Source organism: Chenopodium quinoa, unplaced genomic scaffold (assembly GCF_001683475.1).
Source record: "Chenopodium quinoa cultivar QQ74 unplaced genomic scaffold, ASM168347v1, whole genome shotgun sequence".
NCBI classification, from domain to species: Eukaryota; Viridiplantae; Streptophyta; class Magnoliopsida; order Caryophyllales; family Amaranthaceae; genus Chenopodium; species Chenopodium quinoa.
The window spans coordinates 1,554,390-1,579,084 of record NW_018744026.1 but is presented as its reverse complement, the minus strand read 5'-3'; the positions used below and the strand labels follow the sequence as shown (position 1 = coordinate 1,579,084).

The 24,695-nt window shown below is 41.1% G+C and overlaps 1 protein-coding gene across 1 annotated transcript; it reads left to right on the top strand.

Annotated features, from left to right (window-relative positions):
* Positions 1–7,141: 7,141 nt before the first annotated feature.
* On the top strand, positions 7,142–8,083 carry LOC110690334 (ATP-dependent DNA helicase PIF1-like). Its single transcript, XM_021867160.1, has 2 exons — positions 7,142–7,805; positions 7,995–8,083. Exons 1-2 carry the CDS (start codon positions 7,142–7,144, stop codon positions 8,081–8,083), a joined length of 753 nt encoding a protein of 250 aa, XP_021722852.1.
* Positions 8,084–24,695: the final 16,612 nt, after the last annotated feature.

Genomic DNA, 24,695 nt, shown 5'->3' with positions numbered 1-24,695 from the left:
GTTGGGATTCCGTGGTGAGGTCACTCCCTTTGATACTCTTTGTATCTCTCCCATGCTTCGTAAAGGCTTTCATTTGGCGTTTGCTTGAACCCTTGAATCAAGGCTCTTGCCTCCGCCGTCTTCTTTTGAGGGTAGAAGCGGGACAAGAAGGCCTTTGTAACATCATCCCATGTTCTCAAGGAGTTGGGCTTCACTTCTTTATCTAGCCACTCTAAGGATCTTCCTATGAGAGAGAAGGGGAACAACTTGAGGCGTATGAACTCTTGAGAAACTCCGTTGACTTTGGTGGTGTTGCAATATTTTTCAAACTCTTTAAGATGGTTCAACGGGCTCTCATTCTTAGCCCCACTAAATTTCCTCCTCTCAATTAAGGTGATCATGGCCGGCCGAATTTCGAAATCATTTGCCGGTTTTGTAGGCGGAGCTATACCGCTCTCAAACCTATAAGCACCGGGTATTCCTAGCTCCTTTAAGGCCACTCTCGGATTTTCTCCCATGCCTTGCTCTTCTTCAATCTCTTCTTCACTTGAAGAACTATACCCCAAGGATCGATTAGCTATTCTTCTCCTTGAGAGAGTCCTTTCGATTTCCGGGTCAAAAGGCACAATGGATCGATCACGAGCTCTATGCATGCAAAACTTCAAAGAAAGTATTAGTAGCACGGCTACAAGTGTAGCCTAAAGAAACAAAATCTTTTTGTATTTTTCAATTAAAATGACGTAGACTCAACAACAAAAGCTAAGCACCAATAGCATTCCCCGGCAACGGCGCCATTTTGACGAGAGGAAAATGTATGTCGTTATCTACCCTTCCCCCAAGTCAAACTAAATTTGTAAACACCTAACCAACCTTATATGAATATAGGGCAAGTTAAGGGTCGATCCCTAGGGAATGCAATGATGAAAACTAGAGTCTAAGTCAAGCTACCTCGAAGATGGAGTTGAATTATGGTTGACACTATGGTAAACTAAAACAAGTCTAATCAAGTAAAACAAAGGTCTAAACACTAGGGATATGGGTTCCACATGCAAGTTCAATGATAATGCTAGTTTAGAGCTTAATCAATTAATTCAAGTATTGCAATGGACAAACAATAGTAGCAATCAAGAGAGTTCAAATGCTATCTCCTATAGGCCAATCTAGGTGTCACTATGAAAGGCAAATCAAGAAGAATCACAAGCAAACCCAATCGATTAGAGCAACTTTCATCAAATCAATTGTTCATGTCATTAAGAGTTGCAATGCAATCTAGATTAATCTTATAGGTTGATCACTCCTAGTCTAATCAATCACATGCAAAACTATGTCAACCAATTTAATTGCAACAAATCAATCAATCAAAGAGCATCAACTAGCAATTTCATTAATCAAACATGCTTCCCCCTTTCCCTAGCAACTAATCTACTCACTAATCATGGTGAAATTCAAGAACAAATAACTAGAAATTGCATTAATCATCATTCTATATCAAAATCTAAGAGAAATCAAAATATTCAACAATATCAAATTCAAATCCAAAGGAAAACAAGCAACAAGCATAAATCAAATAGCAAGTAAATAAGAGATGAAAGAAGGAAGAGATTCTAACTAATATTGGTGATTGAAAATGAAGAAATCCAAACTTGATTGATCAAATGTTGAGTTACAAATCCAAAACAAAGAACTTCTCTCTAAATTCTCTCTCTAAAACTAAGCTAATGAAATATTATTAAAAAGTTTGTTTCAAAAAGGAATTACAATTCTATTTATAAGTAAAGAAGAAACCGGCAAATCCCGCGGCCTCTCTCGATGAATCCGCGGCCGCGGAGAAATGGGTACGGAACCCTCCGCGGGCTTTCTGGGCAACACCCGCGTCCGCAGCATGATAAACCCTCGCCCGCGGCCAAAGATACCGCGCCCGCGGCTAATCCCCTGCTCCCAAAACTCAATCAGGGGGCCGCGGTCTCTCTGAGATGGAGCGCTCTCTCTAGATTTCCCGCGCCCGCGGAGAGCCCGCAGGGCAACCGCGGGAAGCTCCTGCCAAAATCTTGCAATTTGCTCTTCTTGAGCCCGCTCCCGCGGCTCTACTGACCCGCGCCCGCGGCCTGCTGGAAATACCTTGGAGACCTCTCCAAGGCCTCTCTAAGCCAAATGCTTCTTCCTTACTTGGTCATTAAGGTCCCAACTTGATTCCTTTGCAAAGGTGATTCTCCAAATACCTACACAAGCAAACAAAGAAAGGAAATAAAAGGGAAAAAGAGCCAAATAAAAGGAAAACACGAGAAAAACACGAGAACCATAAAGAAAAGAGGAGAAAGAGAAACTAAAGGAAAAAAGACCAAAAATAAGAGAAGAAAGCATGAAAAAGGGAAAGAAATAATCCTAAAAGACTACCCTATGTGTGCCATAAATGACACTCATAAAAAATCTACTTCTTTGAATACAGATTTTAAGCAAATATATTGTGGTACGTGATATTAGTGTTCCTGTGATTGCGTCTTAAAGATAGTTCCATTTGGTGGTGGCATTATTTATGGGTATTTAAAATTCCCTGTTGATACAATGGTTTGCTTTATATAGTGCATTGCAATTATGTCTATTTTGCGTACTTATGTATATGCATTTGTAACTGGTTTCTCTTTTTTTTCCCAAACCAAAAAAACAACTTTAAAGTCTGCCATTATGGTATTCCGCGTTTATCACGTAAAAGTTGTAACAGGATTAATCGAGCTTCAGAACAAGCGTCAAAGACAGCGATACAGAGGTATATTATTATGTATTGTTGCCTTTTATGTGTTTATTATTAGGTATTCTTGGGGTATAGGTAGTTTAAGATTCAATTTGAATATGTTTTCTTGGTTAAGTACAAGTAAATAACGGGATGGACAGCGTTCTGCTTCACGAGTTTCGAAGAGAAATCGGTGTTTGAATGGATCATCGGAGTTGTAGGCACATAGGTACATTGATTTGTTTAAACGGGCTTTTTACGTTTACTGAATTAATTAGCCCTGTAAACATACCCATTGATGTGTGCAGGACACAGACATGCTGTGTACCTTCTATATCTGGAACTAACACCAGTCAGGAATCTTTAGGGTACATGGTAGCACATTCTGGTAATATACATTGCTATGCGTTAAAGGCATATGCCTGACGTGCTTGGTTGTTGATACACTGCTATTTTATTCAGTCATCAGCACCGGCCTACGAAACTACCGCGATCACGTGCAACTAAAAAGAAACGCAGTCTTGATCAAGTGGCTGAGTTATTACTGAAAAGTTACATGGTTTGTTATTTGGCATTACATGCTGCTTAAGTGCTGCCAATTGTAATATTATCTTCTTTCTGTGCAGTAGCTCAGTGCAGAAGAAAAGTAAAACTCAGTTCAAACCCAAGCCCCATTGTAGGTTTTGAATTGACTACTTTGCGTTTAATCATGTATTATAAACTGCTGTAATACTGAGATGTAGTTTCTTATTTGTGTTTATGTAATTCCTATTGATGTCAGTTGTTCCTGCTGCTGTGACTGGTCAGCCACTTCCAATAGCACCTCTGAATTTACTGTCCCCTACATGCTGTTCAAAATGTGCTGCGAAAAAATTTGCATTTGAAACTGTGAATTTCTGCTGTGGTAATGGGGATATCAAAATTGCAACAAATGAATATCCTCCAGAGCTTAAGCGATTGTTTACATCAAAAGATGAAGATGCAATTTACTTCCAAACTTATGCTAGGCTATATAATAACTTATTTACCTTTAGTTCTATAGGGGCAAAATTGATGCAGGAACATATAAAGGCATATATGTATTTCAAAATGCACGGGCAGATGTATCATTTTGTTCCTAATTTGTTGCCTAATAAAAACACTAAAGTTTTTGCAGTTGTACTTTTATGATGGCCAGCAAGAGGCTAAAAATAGACTTGGATGTTTTCCAAAAGTTAGGCAGGATATATATTGATGCGTGTTTCTCAGCAAAATCCATATGCAATTTTTTTTCGTTCTCTGAAGGAAAGACAGGTAACTATAGACACCAAAATTGTTCTCAATTAAAGTACAGTGCTAGATCAACGTGTCTACAATGCTCCTGTCGTGGATGATGTTGCTGTTATATGGCCAGATAATGTATCATCCAGTTAGAGTTTAAGTCCTCATATCTTAGTATATGGAAAATCTGCAAAATCTCATAGGATATATCATAACTATGGATGTTATGATCCATTGCAATACCCTTTATTATTCCCTCGTGGGGAATGTGGTTGGACTCAAGGGTTGAAAAAACAGTCTCATGGTGGTGCAAAACAAACTGTGTCATTGCCAGATCCTATTATGTCCTGTGCTGTGCACACTGCTGAAGACTTGATCAATGAAGAGGTTAAAAGTATGGTTTTTTTTTAACCCTTAAAAATATGTTCTTTTTCTTTTTTGTACAAGTCAACATGTATAAATTTGGGTGGATGATTGCATTTTGTTTTCTTAACAAGATATAAACTGGTGTGAGTGGTTTGTTTATGCAGGAGCATCAAAGAAAAACACAAGAGCAGATAAGTTCATTTCTCCAAGAGAGTACTATGCTTACAAGTTGCAAATTCGACCTGAAAACATGTTGTTGCGAGCTGGCCGATGTTTTCAACAGTATATAGTTGACATGTATGTCAAAATTGAAAACATTCACCTTGATTATTTTCGGAATAATCAACAAAGCATACGAGATGAATTATATCAGGGCATTCTAGATTCATTAGACTATGGAGAAACTGTTGCTCGTAATGTAGGACGTAGGGTAATCTTACCCCCAACATTTAATGGAGGACCTCGAGATATGAAGAAGTGCTACCTTAATGCCATGGCTTTGGTTCAGCGATATGGGAAACCAGATTTCTTTGTAACTATCACTTGCAATGCTAACTGGCCTGAAATTAAAGCTAAGTTAGCCCCTAGTGAAACAGCACAGGATGTCCTGTTTTAGTAGCCAGGATTTTCAGAGCCAAATTGTTACTTCTGAAGAAAGAGATAATGGAGAAGCAAGTATTTGGCAAAGTGTCTGCAATGGTTTATGTAGTTGAGTTTCAAAAAAGAGGATTACCACATGCTCATTTCTTAGTGATATTGAAATCAGAGTGGAAAATGAAATGTCCTGCTGATATGATAAGTTTGTGTGTGCTGAAATACTGCCTGTCAGTAATAATAACCTATGTAGAACCGTGCTTGGACATATGATGCATGGTCCTTGTGGTATATTAAATCCAGAATGTCCATGTATGCGTAATAGAGGTGGTACATTGGCTTGTAAGAATCAATATCCAAAACAGTTTTCTGATGAAACTTCTAATAACAAAGATGGTTATCCTATCTACAGAAGACGTGAAACTGGAGAACAGGTAAAGATACGTAATGTATATCTAGACAATCAGTGGGTTATTCCATATAATCCTTACCTGTCATCCTTGTTTGACTGCCATTTAAATGTTGAGGTTTGCTCAACGAATAAAGCAGTTAAGTATCCATACAAATACGTGTAATAGGGTCATGATAGGGTGTCATTCAATATAGTGCCTGGTGAGGACACCTCTGTTGATGAAATTAGGCAATTCCAATCAGGTAGGTGGGTGTCACCTTGTGAAGCTGCCTGGAGAATATTTAGTTTTGATTTATTTAAAATGCACCCTCCAGTTTTTCCACCACAGGTACATTAGCCAAATGCATAGACTGTACACTTGCATCCTCATGAAAGATTACGCGTTGTTATTGCTAATTCTAAACGATCTTCCACTCAATTGACTGAATTCTTTGCAGTCAACGCAGTTACTGAAGGTGAACATGCCATCTGTATGGTGAATTTTGCGAGCATTATAGATGGGATGCAAGTAGTAAGCAGTGGAAAAAAAGGGTTATAGATAGATTTTCTGTAGGCCGACTGGCATTTGTATATCCTGCAGAAGGGGAACGTTTTTTCTTACGGTTATTGTTACTTAATGTCAGAAGTCCAACTTCATTTGAGGACCTTCGAACTGTTAATGGCTATGTATATCAAACTTTTCATGATGCAACCATGAAGTTGGGTTTAATTGAAAATGACGATGTTGCATACTTAACATTATCTGAAGCTTCAGAAGCTCAGATGCTTGATGCCTTACGCCGCTTATTTGCAACAATAGTGATCTTCTGTTAGACAGATGATCCAATTTCTTTATGGCATAAGTTTTATCCCTCTTTGTCTGAAGATTACAGCCACACATATAGTAACAATCCTCCTAAAATTCAGCAGTTAACTGTTCGCTCTATTGAAAGATACCTTGAAGCTATGGGGAAGTCATTGGCAGCATTTGGTTTACAGCGTCTATACACACAGTCTGATGTTGAGTTCAAAAGAACAAAGGACATTATGGATGCTCTTGATGCTCCTATCCCAGAAGACCGCCTTTCATGTCGTTGTAGACTTAACGTTGAACAGGATGCTGCATTCTCATGTATTATGCAGTATGTCATGGAAGGCAAAGGAGGGGCTTTTTTTTTATAGATGGCCCGGGCGGAACTGGTAAAATATTTTTATATAAAGCTCTGTATGCAGAGGTCAGGCTCATGAACAAGATAGTTTTTCCCACGACAACATCAGGTATTGCTGCAGCAAATATACCATCAGGTTGCACAACCAATTCAAGGTTTAAAATACCACTTGATAGTGAAGCTTCTCTAGCTTGTGATGTTCCTAAATAAGGAAGTTTGGAAGCATTGCTCAAGGAAACTACATTGATAATCTGGGATGAAGCTTTAATGGCTAAAAAACATAATATTGAATCTTTGGATTTACTACTGCAAGATGTATGTGACAATAAAACTATGTTTGGAGGTAAAATTTTTGTGTTTGGAGGTGATTTTAGGCAAGTGTTTCCAGTTGTTCCTCACAGATCAATGAAAGAAGCAGTTGAAAGCAGTATTGTTACTTCATATTTATGGTCTAAGTTCATTAAGTTTAGATTGATAGAAAATATAAGAGCTTGGGAGGATTTACCCTACTCTGAATTTTTACTTGCCTTAGGTAATGGTGAGCTACAAGATTTGGAATCTACTTATGTGCATTTGCCAACTCAGATTACATAGTTTTGTGACAGTGAAGAAGATTTAACTTCTGATCTGCTAAGAGTAACATTCCCTGAAATGATGGAGGGTAATCTGTGTGCTGAGAGCTTTATTAATCGAGCAATCCTGACACCGTTAAATGATGAAGTGGATTCTATTAATGCATTCATGATAGAACAATTTCAGGGAAGATCTGTTAAGTACAAGAGTTTTGATACGATGCTGAATGATTCATGCAATGTATATCCTACGAAGTTTATGAACAGTTTGTGTCCAGGTGGAATGAGCCCTCATGAGCTAGTGCTCAAGGAAAATTGTCCAGTTATCTTGTTACATAATCTGCTTCTGTCATCATGCTATGGTACACGTCTTACATGTAAATGTTTCTTCCCAAATGTCATTCAGTGTGTGATAGCTACTAGACAGTACAAGGGAGATTATGTCTTCATACATAGGATTAATTTACGCCCATCTGGATCTCTAAATTATCCTTTTCAGTTTGAAAGGAAACAATTCCCCATCAAATTAAGCTTCGCAATGACAATCAACAAATCTCAAGGTCAAACTCTAAATCAAGTGTCCATTCATCTTCCACGGCCATGTTTTTCTCATGGACAGCTATATGTTGCTTTGTCCAAAGCTAAGAAAGCAAAAGATGTTGCTGTTTTTTATGCTAAACCTCCTAAACAGTATCCGCCGCACACTGTTAAGAATGTAGTGGCTTATGAAGTTCCAAGACTAGCAGGTATTATGCAAAACTATACAGACAAACCAGATAACCAATAATTCCTGAAGAGACAGTGTTAAAAAGCAGACTTTTGGGTTTTGACCTAGAAGAGGTATACATATAGCTATGAATCATTTTGTTCATGGACACTTTGGATAATTATTTAAGCAATGTTTCCCTTAATGAACATCCTGTTTATATTTACAGGAAATAGAAGATGCAAATATGAAATATTGAATTATTATCCATGCATGACATCATCGTATACTAAGGTTTATACTAAATCTCTGTACTGAAATAACATGTTTTGTATGCCACTATATTCTGTACAACCTATTTTTGGTAGACATTTTTAGAATGTTTATTGTCATTGTATACCACTTAAATAACAGCTTCAGTATTTAAATGGCGATTATCATCTGACCAACAGAACCATAGTATTAATTTGAATGACATCTTTGTTTAAACACTTTCTGCATTGTAGATACATTGCTTTTAATTTTAAAACAAATACAATTCCAAAGGTAATCAGTACAGACAGTATGATGCATAGGCGAGGCTTATTTATTACAATACGACAGTCATACACCTGTAGATTTAACATAACAGAAACAACAACAAAAGGGGTATAAAGGAAGCACTAGCATAATGAAATACATGGTGATAAAGACTCTCAAACTAAGCTAGGTGGGTTATAATACACTGCATAAGTTGAAGGGAAGTAATACTTTGGGTGAATTATGTGTGCATCAGTTATGCTTTATACTACGTCCTTCAAGTATACTTCTAGATGCCATTATTGTTATCTGCAATGGTGAAGACCTTGATATGGAACGTTCCACGACCAACATAGTGGACACTCAAAATATCACCATGCATCACTTCATTGTCAATTACAAAACCCTCCCATCCAGTATATAGGAACACACCATGTGTTTCTGGTATATCAGCACCTAACAAATCCACAGTCCACAATGGTCCTTCAGTGTAACGCCGCACACATACGAGACCTTGGAAGTTAGACAGAAAAGATTTCCAACTGTTTGGCAGAGGCTACAAGGACAAAGAAATATATGCATTAACTCTCATGTTACTAAATATACAGACAAATAGATTACATAAGGGGGAATCACATACATAGATATATATATACACATGCATATCTAAAACATGATCATTTATAGATAATCAACATGTAAGCTAACATGTGTACAGTGACATACAGATTAGAGGATACATATTATGAAAATTAGGCTTAAAATATAAACATTATCTTAAGAGTTTAGAAATATACCAGAGCAGTTCTGTAACAATTATGATATTGAGTGATATATGTTGGAAGATTTGAATCCATTTCTCACCTCATGTGAAAAAAAAAAAAAAGGATTGCTTGTGTCCTGAAAATTGTTTCTACATATTATTGAATGATGCAAGCTGTTATGAAGTGTGTTTAGTTATTGCCTTTTCTTTTTATATTACAAACATTATATAAAGCATAACTGATTTCCTTTTCCTAACAGAATCTTATTACAGCAGTAGACTGTTGGTGGTAGCTAATATGCACGCTTAAAACTATTCACACTGCGAGATACTAATGTCAAGTCATTTCAAGGTCCTTATAGAATCTATATGTAGGTAAAGATATGGTGTTAGTTGTATATAATTGTAAGCTAAGTAACACCAGGATTTGTTACAGTTATTTTTACATAGAATCACCACAATGAAGTATTATCATTGCTATTTTGATTTACAGAAAGATTTTATATGCCTTTGAATAATCCAAACAAAATAGTATCAATATACAGTAATACTTTAATAAGTATTACCCTATAGTTGAAAGCAAGTAAGCAATATCTAACACTTCCAGATTCTCCAGTATTGGGTTGTCCATATACCAATAACTGATTTCTGGATTATAGTAGAGTTAAACCATGGAATTGTCTGTAATTGTGATAGGATAATATAGAGGCTATTAACTTTCCGTGTAATTAAGTTACAGAACTATTTGTAATTGCTTTTGCTTTCTGTGTTCCAAACAGAAATTCAATAGCTTAGTACAATGAAGCCATTCTAATGGATTATTGAGAAAGAAACTGCAAATAATACATGATTCATTAAACTTAACATTAATATTATTGAATCCATTATATCATAGAAGATCTTTATCCTACTATCAATAACTCCTAAAGTTTAAGAATAGAACAAAGCAGTTTCCATGGATTTGAAGTGAATCACACACCAAAGTTTGCCAATAATACATGCCTTCATTTCCAAAGTTCAAAGGAATGCTATTTCTAACACAATTGGATTATTTCTACACAGAAAAGCAACCCCAATTTTTCCATATTCTAATTTCCTGTTAGAAAGTACTTGTGAAATTGCACTGCTTATTCTACTGTGGATGTTTCCATTGACCTTGGAGTAGATCTTAACAACAGCATCCCATGTCTTGTCACCATAACGCATCTGAATTTCTTCTTGCGTGTTGACATGAGGAAAAACCTGGTTGCCAAAGCTTACTGGTATTTCCTGCATATACGCAATTTCAAATGAGCTCAATACACTACTTCTGCAGTATTAGATGCACTATATTAATAACTTAATTACAGTGAATACGATACAAACCAGTGAATGTTCTTCAAAACATCTTGGAGTAAACACCCAAGGGAACCATAGCCTATCCCCAATTCCTAAGTACTCTAGAAAACCAACACTAGATGCACCAGTTCCACCACTTGACACAGATCTCTAAAGAGGCTCAATAGAACTGAACCTTTCTACCATTGCAGATGAAAATATCCTTACATAAAAAGTCTTGTTCCCAGCATAATAAACTATAAGAATTTCACCTTCACGGATTTGATTGTTAGTTATAAATGCTTCCCACCCGAAATCTAAGGACATGTATTCCCTTGCTTGCTCTGTCACTTTAAGCAACCGAACATTCCATATCCGACTATTACTCCCACGAATAACTTTTACTAGACTGCGAACATTGGCTAACATAGCAGTCCAGTTGTCTGGTAACTCCTATAAAAAACATGAAACATATCAGTAATGATTCGATAAATCAGAACAAACATATGTAACACAAAAGGAAATCATCCAAAACATATAAAGAAGAACAGCCATAATGTAGGGTTTCTTAATAGTCCTTGCATACCAACTCCTGTCGATATTCATCTTGAAAAAACAACAGATAGCTTGGCAAATTATTGTATAGAATCATAATTTCTGTAATCAAAGCATGAAATCGTAAATAAGATACACATATATGTCAATCAATATGATTATGTAAGTGAAAATGTTAAGGACACGAAATCTAATCATTTACAATTGAATTCTATTTCAAGTAATTGTTTGTGTAGGTTAGTACTTGTACAGAAGTATACAAGCCAACAACTAAATGCAATGAAAAAAGAAGAGCACATAATGCAATGATTTTATTAAAGCAATAGTTATAGCAGAAGAACGCATGAAGATATATTGTCAGAACATTTACCTTTAGGTGTTTATTCATAGCAAAATGTGTAGCAAACTGTTGCACATCAACATACAGTTCTGCTTATATAGTAAATCCGTGAATCAAATGTGTACAGAGGGAATCTCAGTGACAGTTACTATAATAAAAGTTTACATTGATAAACTTTGACCACATTTAACACAGTCTATTAAGGCTGTATTAATTTTAGATACAACTGGTCAAATATCCATGCTGATTATAACTTACATGCATTTAAATTAGGTGATTGATGCACATGTAACTTATATGAGAATTCACTGTAAATGCAAGTGCTTACAGGAATTAAGGACTATGATCAGTGTATGTGGCTTGATTATTGAGAATTGTCTTTGGAAATCTAAGTTCTGATATGTGAACACAACATACTTTAATTTTCCTTTTGGAATTGGTTAACATTCAACAGGTCACAATGTAAATGCTCACTTATTTAGGTAATAACAATGCTACTCAAAGTATCAGATGCAATTAGGAATTTTGTATAGGGTTTTCCCAATTACACCACCATATAGTTTTGCTATTATATCACATATCCATTTTAACATAAATTGAGACCGTGTTAAACAAATTTAGCAAAAACCTATGTGCTCTTTCATGCAACTTTAATTATTATGATAAAATGGTTACAAATGTAAGAGTCGCTTGTACATGTAACATATGTGAAAGGGCAGTTTTCATGTTTGTTAAGTATATGCCTTTTGAATTACTGATATAAGCGCTTTAAAAACTCAAAATATTCTATATAATCAAATATTACTTTATTCCATTGTTTGATGCAAAGATGTTAACATTGCAAATTAGTCCTTGTACATGAATACAATAAGGACATGCTTATTAACCAGGAACACCATACACTAAATACATGTAGTTGCATTCCTTGCCATAGATACATAACATCTCTGTTATCAGACACTCAATTACTTAAACTAATAGTTATTATTAAACTTGCAAACAAAGGCCAGGATAATATGAAGCAGATCCATGGGAAATGAACCTATCCTGGTCCAAGCACTACTTCAAATAATAGAGGATATCCTATTTTATAAATAACCAAAGCACCTAACCCAACGACAACACTTGCATGTTCATAAAACAAGGTTACGCCATTGCATAACGTGCATGATGTGATCATTCCTTCTTCTCGGACCACTTGTAACTCAGCACACCATTGATCCCTCCTGTGACGTAGGAGAACAGATGTGCATGAGTCTGCAGTCCAAAAATGCAATGTGGCAAATTATATGGGAACAACCTATTGGGGGGGGGGGACATAAAACCCAAAACACTTGGTTAGCCATTCACCTAGAGCCTTATTTACACCAGGCCATAACAAATATACATATACATAAAGGCTTCTAATTCAAAAACTTACTATAACTCCTTGGTGAATACACTGAGCATTAAAGACATATGTAAATGATGGCTCCGGATGTTGTTGTTGCAATAGCATAAGATGATTGTCCATTTCTACAACATTTAATGGCAATCTTCTACGAATAACTCTTGTCTGTGTTACTGGAGTACCTAACAGAGTTTTATCATGACCATGATATGAGAAAATTTGAGTATGAAATGTACGTCGACCTTTATAGTACATTATCAAGGTATCTCCAACCTCAATATTTTTACCTGAGATGAATTCTTTCCAGCTTCCTTCTATATACATTCTAGTAATCATATTTCCATGTTTAGTTCTTCTAATAACAATATCCCATGCTGGACCGTCACAACCACGCATAATTTGACTTGCTCCACACTGATTTGATAGTACATGATAGAAAGAACCAGGGATCTCCTGCTTTTGAGCAAACAAATAATACATTAGCAAAAACATATAAACATGTATGAATATTAATAAGATTAAATACAATTACATACTGCCATGTCTTTATAATCTTCTTCAATTCTTAATATCCACTTCATGATTGAGTTATTATATGCCTACCAACATAGGCAAGTGTCAAATTAGTAACACATATACAAACAATAATTTCACTATATATTGAAAAATAAAACAAAATTAAATTTAAATCAAGCATATCCTATACATACCATCTCTAAGGAACCAAAAATAATGTGTAATAACAATGTTATACGATATACTTTCTTACATAATTGTCCAACATCTATATATAGTATGTCACAACCTTTGTACATTTGGACCATTGTACACTTTAAGGAAGAATCTTTCCATGTACTGTAGCCATGTGAAATAAGCAATAACACAACATAATTATATGTGGTTTGAAATATACGCATCATCGATGCCCTTAGTCCCCCTTGGACTTATTGATACCATACGTCGAATGCTACATGTAGTCTGATCCGACCTTCAATCTTACATGTACTCTGGTTTAAATTCCAACTTTAATAATTATTCAAAGTGTCATAGTTGTTGTATAGGATAGCTCCCGCTGGACTATCGCCCAGCCCCCAGGGTGCGCACTCACAGCCGAGAAAGCAATTAAGGAGGGCTCATTAGCCTGGTGGAGTCAGCCCGCAGGTCTGACCAGGCTGGACTCTCCACGAAGGAGATGGCACGCCTATAAATAGAGGGTAAAGTACAACGGAAAGGAGGTTAGACACTCAAGTTATTATACTTTCTACATCTCTCTAAGTACACTTTCTCTCTCTAAACACTCTCTAACTTAAGCTTCGGAGGGGGGTTCCTCGAGCCACCCCCGAGGACAGTTTATGTGTGCTGCCTTGTGTAGGTTGTTGACGGGACCTAGCTCACCCAGCAGAACCCTTGGATCCATACTTGGAACAATTGGCGCTAGAAGGAGGGGTAGGATCATCTAACCTGAGGTTCACCAACTGAGCTAGGGACTAGTTAACTAACCACCATGGCCGGAGAAGAAACTGTATCGACACCCATGTCCAAAGCTAATGAGACCAACCAAACACCACAAAAAACACCCTTAGTAACCCTCGATCCAAAAGGATCCACCGAAAATCCCAAATTGACCATCTCTCTGAAATCCAACCCCATCGTATCGACATCGGCTGCAGCTAAAGCGACGTCAAAACCAGTCGATCCTGTAGGATCCAGTTCCATTTTCAAATACGGAATGTCGTTAACAGGCGCGAACAATGAGCTCATTGTTTCAGCACCTGTAACCCAGAAACCGCAGCCCGTAAATATGCCAGCCATCCTGCAGAACCTCTCTAAGTGCAGTACGGAGCAGCTGGCAGCAATGACGGCGGTCCTTACCAATATGGGTAAGGGGGCGAATCCGTCATCGACAATGGCAACTGCGGAGCCCGCAACAAAGAATCCGGCTTCCTCAGCCTTCACCCCTGAGCAAAAGGAGCTCATTCAGCTGAGGAAGAGGGTATTGGAGTTGGAAGCTCGTAATCTAAATTGAGAATGGAGCGTGGAGGAAATAACTCCGGCTCAGGTCAGCCCGGAGAAGCGGGTCCCCCGCAGCAGGTCGCCAGCCTCAGAGCGGGGACCTAGCCTAGAGAGAGAGTAACGAGCGCGAATCCAGGTTGTCCTGGATGATTCCCCATTTTGCCAGGAGATTCAAGAAGAACCAATGGAGAAGGTAAAGATGTCGAGCTGCAGATACAACGGAACCACAACACCCAAAAGCCACATATCAGCTTTTGAGAACCACATGGTACTTTATACTATGACGGACTCAGTCTGGTGTAAGGCGTTCCCGCCGACCCTGGAGGGGCTGGCAGCGGAGTGGTATGGAGCTATTCCCAAATGTCGTATAACCATCTGAAGAGAATGTTCATGGAGCATTTCATAACCCTGGTAGACCGAACTAAAATGACAACCGAGCTGATGTCATTAGTTCAAGGGAAAGACGAGCCCCTGAGGGAGTTTATCACCAGATTCAACAAAGAGGCAACAACCAATATGAGTCAAGTGGTAGCACTACTAGCAATGCAGAGTGGCTTACTACCAAGCTTACCATTCAGAGCGTATATGGGGCGTAAGAGCCTCAAAACACTTGCTGAAGCGCTAGGTAAAGCGCACGAGTTCATCAAAGCAGACGAGGCTGACAGAGCAATGCTGAGTAGGAAGGCACCAGGTGACTCAGTTAAGCGGGTAGAGGTCACATCCAGGGATGACCAGCCGAGCAGGGTTGAGCAAAGTCGCAGAGAAGCGGACACAACAGTGGGGGTGAGAAGGTCAGATCCAAAGAGAGGGCCAAGGCCTGGGAGGTTCGACCAATATACCCCACTAACCCACTCAAGGTCTCATATATTCAGCGTGAATAAAGCTGATTATAAGTGGCAGAGACCCCCCAAGGATGGTTAATAGGAACCGTGATACCAGTAAGTGGTGTGACTTCCACAGAGATCATGGCCACACCACTAAGGAATGCACACACTTGAAGGATAACATAGAAGATTTAGTCAGGAGAGGGTACCTGAATCAGTTTAAGCAGCGCGATGACCCTCCCAAAAGGAGGGACGAGGGTAGAACAGGTCGCGCTGACCGCAGAGGAGGTCATAGGGGTCCCGCTGGAGACAGAAACAGAGATGGCAAGCTAGAAGGCTGGGTATATGTGATTAGTGGGGGTCCAGTGCATGGAGGAACAGTTAACAGAGCACGGGCTGACCTGCGGGCGATGATACATCAGATAAACGACAAAGAGAAGCGTAGATGGCCACCTCTTCCCCCGCAGCCACGAGCCTTGTTTGACGAGTATGACCAGAATGGCATAATTTAACCTCATGATGATCCACTGGTAGTGACAATGAGAATTGCAAACTGGGAAGTGGATAGGATATTGATAGATGGAGGCAGCTCAGCCAACATCATATACATCAGCGCGTTTAACGAGCTGAAGTTGGAAAAGAAAGATCTGAAGAGGGTGAGTTACGAAGTCACCGGGTTTAATGGATCAGGGCTAACCCCGGAAGGCATAATCGAACTCTCAATCCGGGTGGGTGAGAGATCAAGAAGGCGTGATGTTCGAGTAGAATTCCTTGTGATAAACTCTCCTTCACCCTACAATGTGATCATGGGAAGACCACTCATCCACAAGATAGGCGGATTGGTATCCACCTATCTTCTTTCCATGGCCTACACAACTAATGAGGGACGGTCAGCAAAGCTCAACAATGTTACATAACTGCCCTAAAGTAGCCCGCAAAAACCAGTCAGCAACCTGGCTCAGAGTGAAGGCCCCCTTAGCAGGCTGAGAGGAAGTCAAGGAAAAGGAAGCGTGAAGAATATCACAGGGAAAAGGATAAACAGAAGTTAGCAATGGAAAACTTTGAGCCTGCAAAAGAGGAAATGGCTAGACCACTTCCCAGTGGGGAGCATGTCACAGTCGAGCTCACAGAAGGTGACCCCTCGAGAACGGTGAAAATTGGGAAAGACATTGATCTAGGAGTAGGGGTACACCTTGTAGAGCTGCTGGGGAAGAACAAGGATATTTTCGCATTTTCCGCAAATGAGATGCCCGAAATGGACCCTACAGTCGTGGTACACAGGCTGAATGTGAAGGAGCATATTAAGCCAGTTAGGTAGAAAAAACGAAGCTTCTCCACGGAGAAAAAACAATCAATCCAGGAGGAGGTGGAGAAACTCTTGGAGGCAGCATTTATTGAACCTTGTGACTACCCAGAGTGGTTAGCCAACGTGGTCATGGTGAAGAAAGCAAATGGCCAGTGGAGAATGTGTGTTGATTTCACATATCTCAATAAGGCATGCCCAAAAGACTGTTACCCGCTGCCACGGATCGATCAGCTGGTAGACTCAACCAGCGGGCACGCCTTGCTAAGCTTCATGGACGCCTTCTCAGGGTACCATCAAATCAGCCTACATGAACCAGACGGGCAGAAAACCGCATTCATCACCGAAGGGAGAGTGTACAATTACATAGCTATGCCCTTCGGGCTGAAGAATGCTGGGGAAACCTTTCAAAAGGCAATGGATATGGTATTCCTACACCAGAAGGGTAGAAATGTTGAAGTATACATTGACGACTCGATTGTTAAGAGCATCACGCAGGCAGGGCATATCATAGATCTGGAAGAAACATTTGCCACCCTAAACAAGTATAAAATCAAACTCAACCCGAAGACATGTGTCTTTGGAGTGAGCTTAGGAAAGTTCTTGGGTTTTCTGATCAACGAGAGAGGGATAGACGCAAATCCAGAAAAGATCGAAGCAGTCCTAAGCCTACCTGAGCCTAAGGTTGACGGGCAGAATGGCCGCGCTGACCAGGTTCATCAACAAGTCAGCGGATAAGGCTGTACCGTTCTATCAGCTACTAAAAGGGAACAGAGAATTTAAGTGGGGAGCCAAAGAAAAATAAGCCTTTGAGGGTATTAAGGAGCATCTAACTAAGCTCCCAACAATGATCAGCCCAGAGCTGAGGGAAAAGTTGCAACTGTATATCTTTGCGTCAATATAGACAATCCCAGCCGTTCTGCTGGTGGAAAGACAAAAGCAGTAGAGGCCAATATACTTCGTGAGCCATGTACTGACTGCGGCAGAACAAAGGTACCCGTTGGTAGAGAAGCTAGCCTTCGCATTGGTCACCACAGCAAGGAAACTAAAACCATATTTTGACGCGCATGTAATACAAATCCTCACAAATCACCCACTGGAAAAAGCGTTACAGAAAATGGATGCATCAAGCAGACTCCTAAAGTGGGCAAGTGAACTTTCTGAGTACAAACTCGAGGTCAAACCTAGGGCAGCCATCAAGGCATAAGCCTTAGCGGACTTCATAGTGGTAGCCTCCTATGAGGAGAAAGAGGATGATATTGGGGTCTAGAAGGAGGAAGTAGATGGATCCTCAGCCCAAATGGGAAGTGGAGCTGGAGTCATAATAACATCTCCAGAGGGAAATGTATTCGAGTACGCCATAAAGTTCAAGTTCAAAGCATCAAACAACGAAGCAGAATATGAAACAACGCTGGCAGGCCTACGTATGAGCATCGCAGCGGGAGCCCGCAAAGTACATCTGCAAACTGATTCTCAGCTCGTTGCCAGCCAATTACAGGGAGCGTATGAGATTAGAGAAGCCGCCATATTGAAATATGTAACTAAAGTAAAGGAGCTGGCAGCTTAGCTAGTCCACTTTCAGATAGAGTTAGTTCCTAGAGCAGGAAATTCCCAGGCTTACGCTTTATCTAAGTTAGCCAGTTCCACATTACAGAGCTTCACAAGGACAGTGATGGTTGAAGTCCTAGAGGAAAGCAGTATTACCAAAAAGGAGCAGGTAAACTGCATTGGACAACAGAGGGCTTGGTTTTCAGACATTCTGGCGTACAAAGTTCATGGCTCGTTGCCCGATGACGAAGTACAAGCTAAGAAGGTTAAGAAGGACGCCAATTGGTATGCGGTGATGAATGGGGAGCTCAACAAGAAAGGCTTCTCAAAACCACTGCTGAGGTGCATCCCATAGTGGGAGCAGGAAGGCATTATGGAAGAAGCCCACTCGGGAATATGCGCTAACCACATTGGTGGAAAGGCATTGGGGGTAGAAGTCCTCAAAAGGGGGGCATACTGGCCAACTCTCACGGAAGACGCGCTAGCATATGTAAAAAAATGCGACAAGTGTCAGAAGTATTCACCAGTTATAAACCAACCAGCAAATGATCTAACTCCAATCCTCAGCCCAATCCCATTTTCTTAGTGGGGAATGGACATATTGGGACCTTTCACCACTAGGTCAACGGGCAGGAAGTATCTCATCGTGGCAGTAGATTACTTTACAAAGTGGATAGAAGCTGAACCCACTAAGTACATAAAGGCAGTCCAATTAAGGACATTTATATGGAAAAACATCATCACAAGATTTGGTGTGCCACAGTGCATAGTCTTTGATCATGGATGTTAGTTCGACTGTGACACCATCAAGGACTACCTGAAGGACATGGGCACCAAGTATGCAAGTGCCTCAGTCTGTCATCCGCAGAGTAATGGCCAAGCAGAAGCAGCAAACAAGCTGATCCTAACAGCCTTGCAAAGAAAGCTGGAGGAATACAAAGGCCTAAAGGCAGACCTAGTCCCAGAGGTCCTGTGGGCAAACAGAACCACTGAGAAGGAGTCCACTGGTAAAAGCCCTTTCACCCTAGCCTATGGGGCTGATGCAGTCGTCCTAGTGGAACTGCAAATTCCAGCCCGAGGATACAGCACTATGAGCAACAAGGAAACGAAAAGCGCATGCTAGAAGAGATAGATTTCCTGCCAGAAGTAAGGCTAAAAGAAGCTCTCAAGCTGGCAGCCCAGAAGAGCAGGATTTCAAAAGCTTTCAACAAGAGGGTCAAGCATAGAGAGCTCCTCCCCGGAGATTTAGTCCTTAGAAGGACAGTAGCAGTGGGAAGAGGAAATTAGCTTGGAAAGTTGTCAGCGAAATGGGAAGGCCCTTTCATCATTCACCAGCAGGTTGGACCAGGAGCATTCCTCCTTGCAGATCAAGAAGGTCAGGTCTTAAGAAACAGTTTGAATGCTAATGTGTTAAAGAAATATTTTGTTTAAATAGCCTGAAAAAAAAAACAAATATAGTTGTTTCATGTTTGATAAACCTTTATTCAGTTCATGTTATGTTAATTAAGGCATTTGAGCCATTTTTATTCAATGAAATACAAGCCTCTGTGTGAGGAGTATGTTGTGTAAATCTGTTTAATATGTTATGCCCCAACATCGTATGCTAACATGCAGAAGTCAAACAAAAATAATTACAAAGTGTTAGAGGCAAGAAACACTCTAGCACAAAGTGGCAAAGTACCGTTAAAACGACAAGTTAAAGCATCCCTCCCTAAAACCTCACCTCACCTGCTCAAAGCAAAACAGGGCACCACCTCAGGGACGCCTGAGGGGGAGGCCTGGCACGTTCAGCTTGAGCAGAAGATGAGCTACGTGGGCAACACTAAGGTTCTCTTAGTCCCACTTAGCCCACTTCTTTGAGGGGGAAAGGAAAGGAGGAGACAGACATACAGTAAGCCCTTACGAAAAGAAGTAAGCATAAACAAGCTGAACGACATAAACAAGTCACATCATAAACAAGCTGAACGACAGAAATAAGTCACAGCAAAACAAGCTGAATGACATAAAGGGAGCAGGTAAAAAAGCTAATCGACACAAATAAGTCTCAACAGGGCAGATTAAATAACGCGCAATCGAATAAACTAATCAGCATGCAAACCAGTCTCTACAAAAATCAAGTAGAGTACATAGTGCACAAGCATCCAAAGCAAACAGGAAAGGAAGAGCAAAGCTTGCCAGAGCTCATGCTAAGCACATTAGGGAGAAGGAGAGCAAAAGAGCCCTCAGCAACCAAATCAGGAAAATCAGACCTACGAGGTTTCACCGAATACAACAAATAGACTGATGTGCTAAGGTCTAGGTACTGCTTCACCTTGGCCAGTAGCAATTCCGGACAAATACGCAGACTATGAAATAATCAGCAGGTAAAATGACAGAAGCATTCAGCAAGATAAATCATCATAGTTACAAAGCTAAACCCCTGCCCACCAAGGCAGAGTAAACATCCAGCAAGTTAATTACAACATATGCAACACTGAGCCCTCGTCCACCAAGACAAGGAAACACTAAGCGAATATAGTTGGAAAAATATAAAGTTAAGTCAAGCTGGACAGGTCCAGCAACAAAAGATAAAATGTTCAGCAAAAACACAGAGAAATATAATCTTTGGCGGCTATACACCCCAAAGATAGCAACAAAAACTACTTGGTTACTACAGATCTCGGTGAGGGGAACTCAGAAGAACCACTGGAGTAGGAAGGTGACAGCCGCCATAGCCTTTATTGGTCACCAGCCAAAGACACCACTCCAATAGCCGCAACAACATCAGGGCAGAGAGGAACCTCCAAGTTTAGAACAGCGTGGTCGAGAACCTTGCAGCTAATAACACGAGGATGATTAGCAGGGAAATCAAATGCGCCAACCTCTCCCGCAACCTCAACCTTAGCCCAAAAAGCGTTGAAACGAGCCTGCTACTCCTCACCCTCACCATATAAGCTGCTTACGCACCGAGCTGCAGCCTCCCATCAACCATCATGGCGATCAGCCAGCAACTTAGCAAAGGCTTTGAGTGCCTCCTTCCTGGCAGCTTACAGCTCAGCAGTGTGCGCAACTCGCAAATCTGTAACCTCTGCCTCCAACGTTTTCACCCTGGCTTTAGAGGTCTTCAGTTGCTCCTCGCAGCTCTTCAACTTGGTCTGGGTGAGCTGAAATTCTCCCAAATGGAGCTATAGGGCATCCGCCCTCTCCCTTAGTGGAGTCACCTCACTGGCCATAGCATCCCTTTGAGCCTGAGCTTGTTGAACCTCCAAATTCTTCTGAGAGAGAGTTATGCCCTGATTTTGATACTCCTTCTCCACTGACAGCAAAGCATTGGATAAATCTCCCACAAACATAACAAGCTGCAAGAAAGGCAGAAGGAAGGAGTGAGCCAAAGAAAAAGTTAACTAAAAATAAAAGTAAAACAAGACAATAACAACAGAGCAAGCAGAGAAGAAAAGAAAAGCTAAAATGAAAAAGAGAAAGACCAAAAGCAAAAACTAACCTTCTGCAAGTCATGGCAGGTCGTAGTAGCTGGTAGGATGACTGAGTTGCGCGTAGAATCAGCAGGAAGACGAACCCCTTGAGTCAAGTGGTACCCCAAGGTACCACCTTTCTGAGGGTCGTCCACAAACAAAGACTCATTAGCCCTCACATTCATCAGGGGCCGAAAGGGAGCATTCTCAGCTCCAGCAGGGCAGAGTATTGGGCGGAGATGGACATCAATGGGAACCTCAGAAAACTCAATAGCCCCAGTAGGGCGGAAAGTTCCTCCAACAGAAAGTGAGGTAGCAGACAGAGGGTTCTCAAAAGCATCACTCAAGAATTGGTGAACACAACAGTTAAGTTCACTGGAATTCTGAGTGTTCCCCCCCCCTCCCCATCAGCATTCCCACCTGGAAGCTCGGTGTTGGCGGATGTAGATGCAAGAGGATCAGGACCAGGAGAGGTGCGAGCCTTTTTCGCTTCCGACTTATCTCCAGTAGGGGCAGAGGACATTGGATCATCCTCCAAGTCGATAATTGGACGATCCTTCTGGTGAGAACCCCCTGCCCAGGAGAGCCCACCCCTTGAAGCACTTCGAAGCCGCCCTCTCAGCCCGTAGGGACGCGGCAGAAATCTAGGAAGCTCCATGACAGTCTCGTCAGGAGCTGAAAGTCAGTGGCTACAGCAGAAGGGACAGTTGTATCCTTCGCAGCAATAACATCATCAACAGAAAAAGGAAAGAGCAGAACATGCTCAGCAGAAGAAATGGGTTTTTCACCCACAGCAGCGGTCTCAGTCCCCTCAGAGGAAAACTGGAGAACACTATCAGCAAAATCATCGGCAGTAGCTTTTGGATCATCAGAAGCTTGATCACGTTGTCTTTTGGTAGCAGAAGTCTAAGGTGCCACCTTGCCGGAAGCCGCGACAGACTGCTTCTTAGGGGAAGCATCAGGCGCCACTAACACCTTAGATTCTGAAGCCACCCTTCAAGGAGTAGGCCGAGTCTCACGCCTACTCCCAACAGTAGAGGACGAAGGCTCAGCCTCAGCGCGGCTGGACCTAACACGCTCACCAGTAGTTGTTGTGCCAACGACAGCCCGCAGCTCAGCAGGAGCTAGACACACTTCACAGTTCAGAAAGCCCGCAAACACCTTCAGCGTGTCAAAGAGCTCAGGAGGATTCTCAGGGGTAGCAGTCAAAGGGTCTTTCCAATTATCAGCCAGCCCAAGCATAAGCTTGTCCAACTTATCATAGCCTGAAAAGCAAAAGGGCAGAAAAGTCAAGTAAGGCAAAGAAAAAAAATAGACGAGGAAGAAAAAAAAAGGACCGAAAGTGGAAAGCTTACCGGACTCATGCGTACGGCACAAACGCATGGCAGAGAGCTGCTCGTTGCCCACAATATAGATGGAGTTGGGCAGCCAGACCTTGGGGAACTTAAAATCACCAGTCCCTGCTCCCTGCAAAGCCTCAAAAGTTTATGTCTCACGGGCAGCCTCAGAAGGGGAGACTGTGACTCCATCCATGTTGGTGCGAATCTCTCTGAAGTTGCGAGGGGCAGCAAAATTGGAAGGCACCTTCACCCAGAAAAATTTACTAGTCCAGTCCCTGAAGCGGCCAAGTTTTGTGTAGGACAAGACCCTGCTCTCCTTGGGAGCAACATAATACCACCCTGACTCAGTCCCAGAAGCAGATCTCTTCAGGCTCATCAGAGACTTGAACAAGTGCAGAGACTCAGGATACCTTTGAAATCTTAAAAACCACAGCAAGCAGATCAAAGTGTGAAGGGAAGCAGGATGCACCAGAGATATACAAATATTGAAGGCACGTAGCAACTTCTCCAGGGTAGGGTCCAAGGGGAACCTCAAGCCCAAATCCAGCTGTGAAGCGAACACAGCAATGTGACCAGCAGGAGGAGCTGATAGCTTCGCACCATCAGCAGGGAGAACCAGCTCGTAACCCTCCCTGAAACCATAGAAATTCTGCCCAACAGCAGCTAGATCCATCCTCTTAGCATCCTTACGCCAGCTGGAGTCCAACACACAATTTTTGGGCCCATAACATTTGTCATCTAGAAAAAACTCAGTTTTGCCCTCCTCTACGGGCTCCACAACGTAAGTGGGCTGACAGTCATAATAGGAGCGGTCACCAGGAGACTCAGTCATCCTGCCTGATTGAACAGCTGGAGAAGGAGACGATGATGGAGTCTCAGTGTTCCCACCTCGCACTACATAATGATCAAACCGATGCACGTGAACCATGTCATCAAGCCAAGAAAAACTGTTTAAAGGCTGAACATGGGGAATGAGGCTAACAAGAGATACGTCAGGGGGATTAGCCTTGACAGCGTCAGCTAACATTTTATGGCGCATTGCGTGCATCCTCAAAAGGGTGAGATGGGATAAAGGAATCCCATCCAGCATGAGCACCCGCTCGCAATAAGGATCAAAGAAATCAGGACGGGGTTTGCGCTGGAAAGGGCGAAAAGCACTACCCTCAGCGGGATGACTACTGCCTGACCCAGACGCAGCAGCATGAGTCGCAGCAATACCCATCCCGCTCGCAGCGGGGGGAAAGTCAGAAGGCATAACAGTTTGTACAGGAATAGGAGAAGAAGAAGGAGAAACAGGGGAAGTGTGCGCAGGGCGCTCACCTGAAAGAGAGGATCGGGAAGAATAATTCGATCCAGTGGCCGTTTGAGGCTCACTCATGTTCTGACTATCAGAAGCGTTAGACATTATGAAATCTACAAAGAAATACAAGCCCACAAAGAGAAGAGACAGCAATGGGGAACCAGAAAATCAAAAGAACAGTTTAGGAAACAAGAACAACGAAGGAATAAGGAGAAAAAATCAAGAAAGCAATTACAACAACAAGGAGAAAAATTTAAACAACGACA

Bases quoted from the DNA above. Each gene is read 5' to 3' on its own strand.
- LOC110690334 (XM_021867160.1), top strand. From the start codon at position 7,142: ATGGAGGGTAATCTGTGTGCTGAGAGCTTTATTAATCGAGCAATCCTG. The intron at 7,806-7,994 runs GTATTATGCAAA...TTATATTTACAG, and splicing joins TGAAGTTCCAAGACTAGCAG to GAAATAGAAGATGCAAATAT.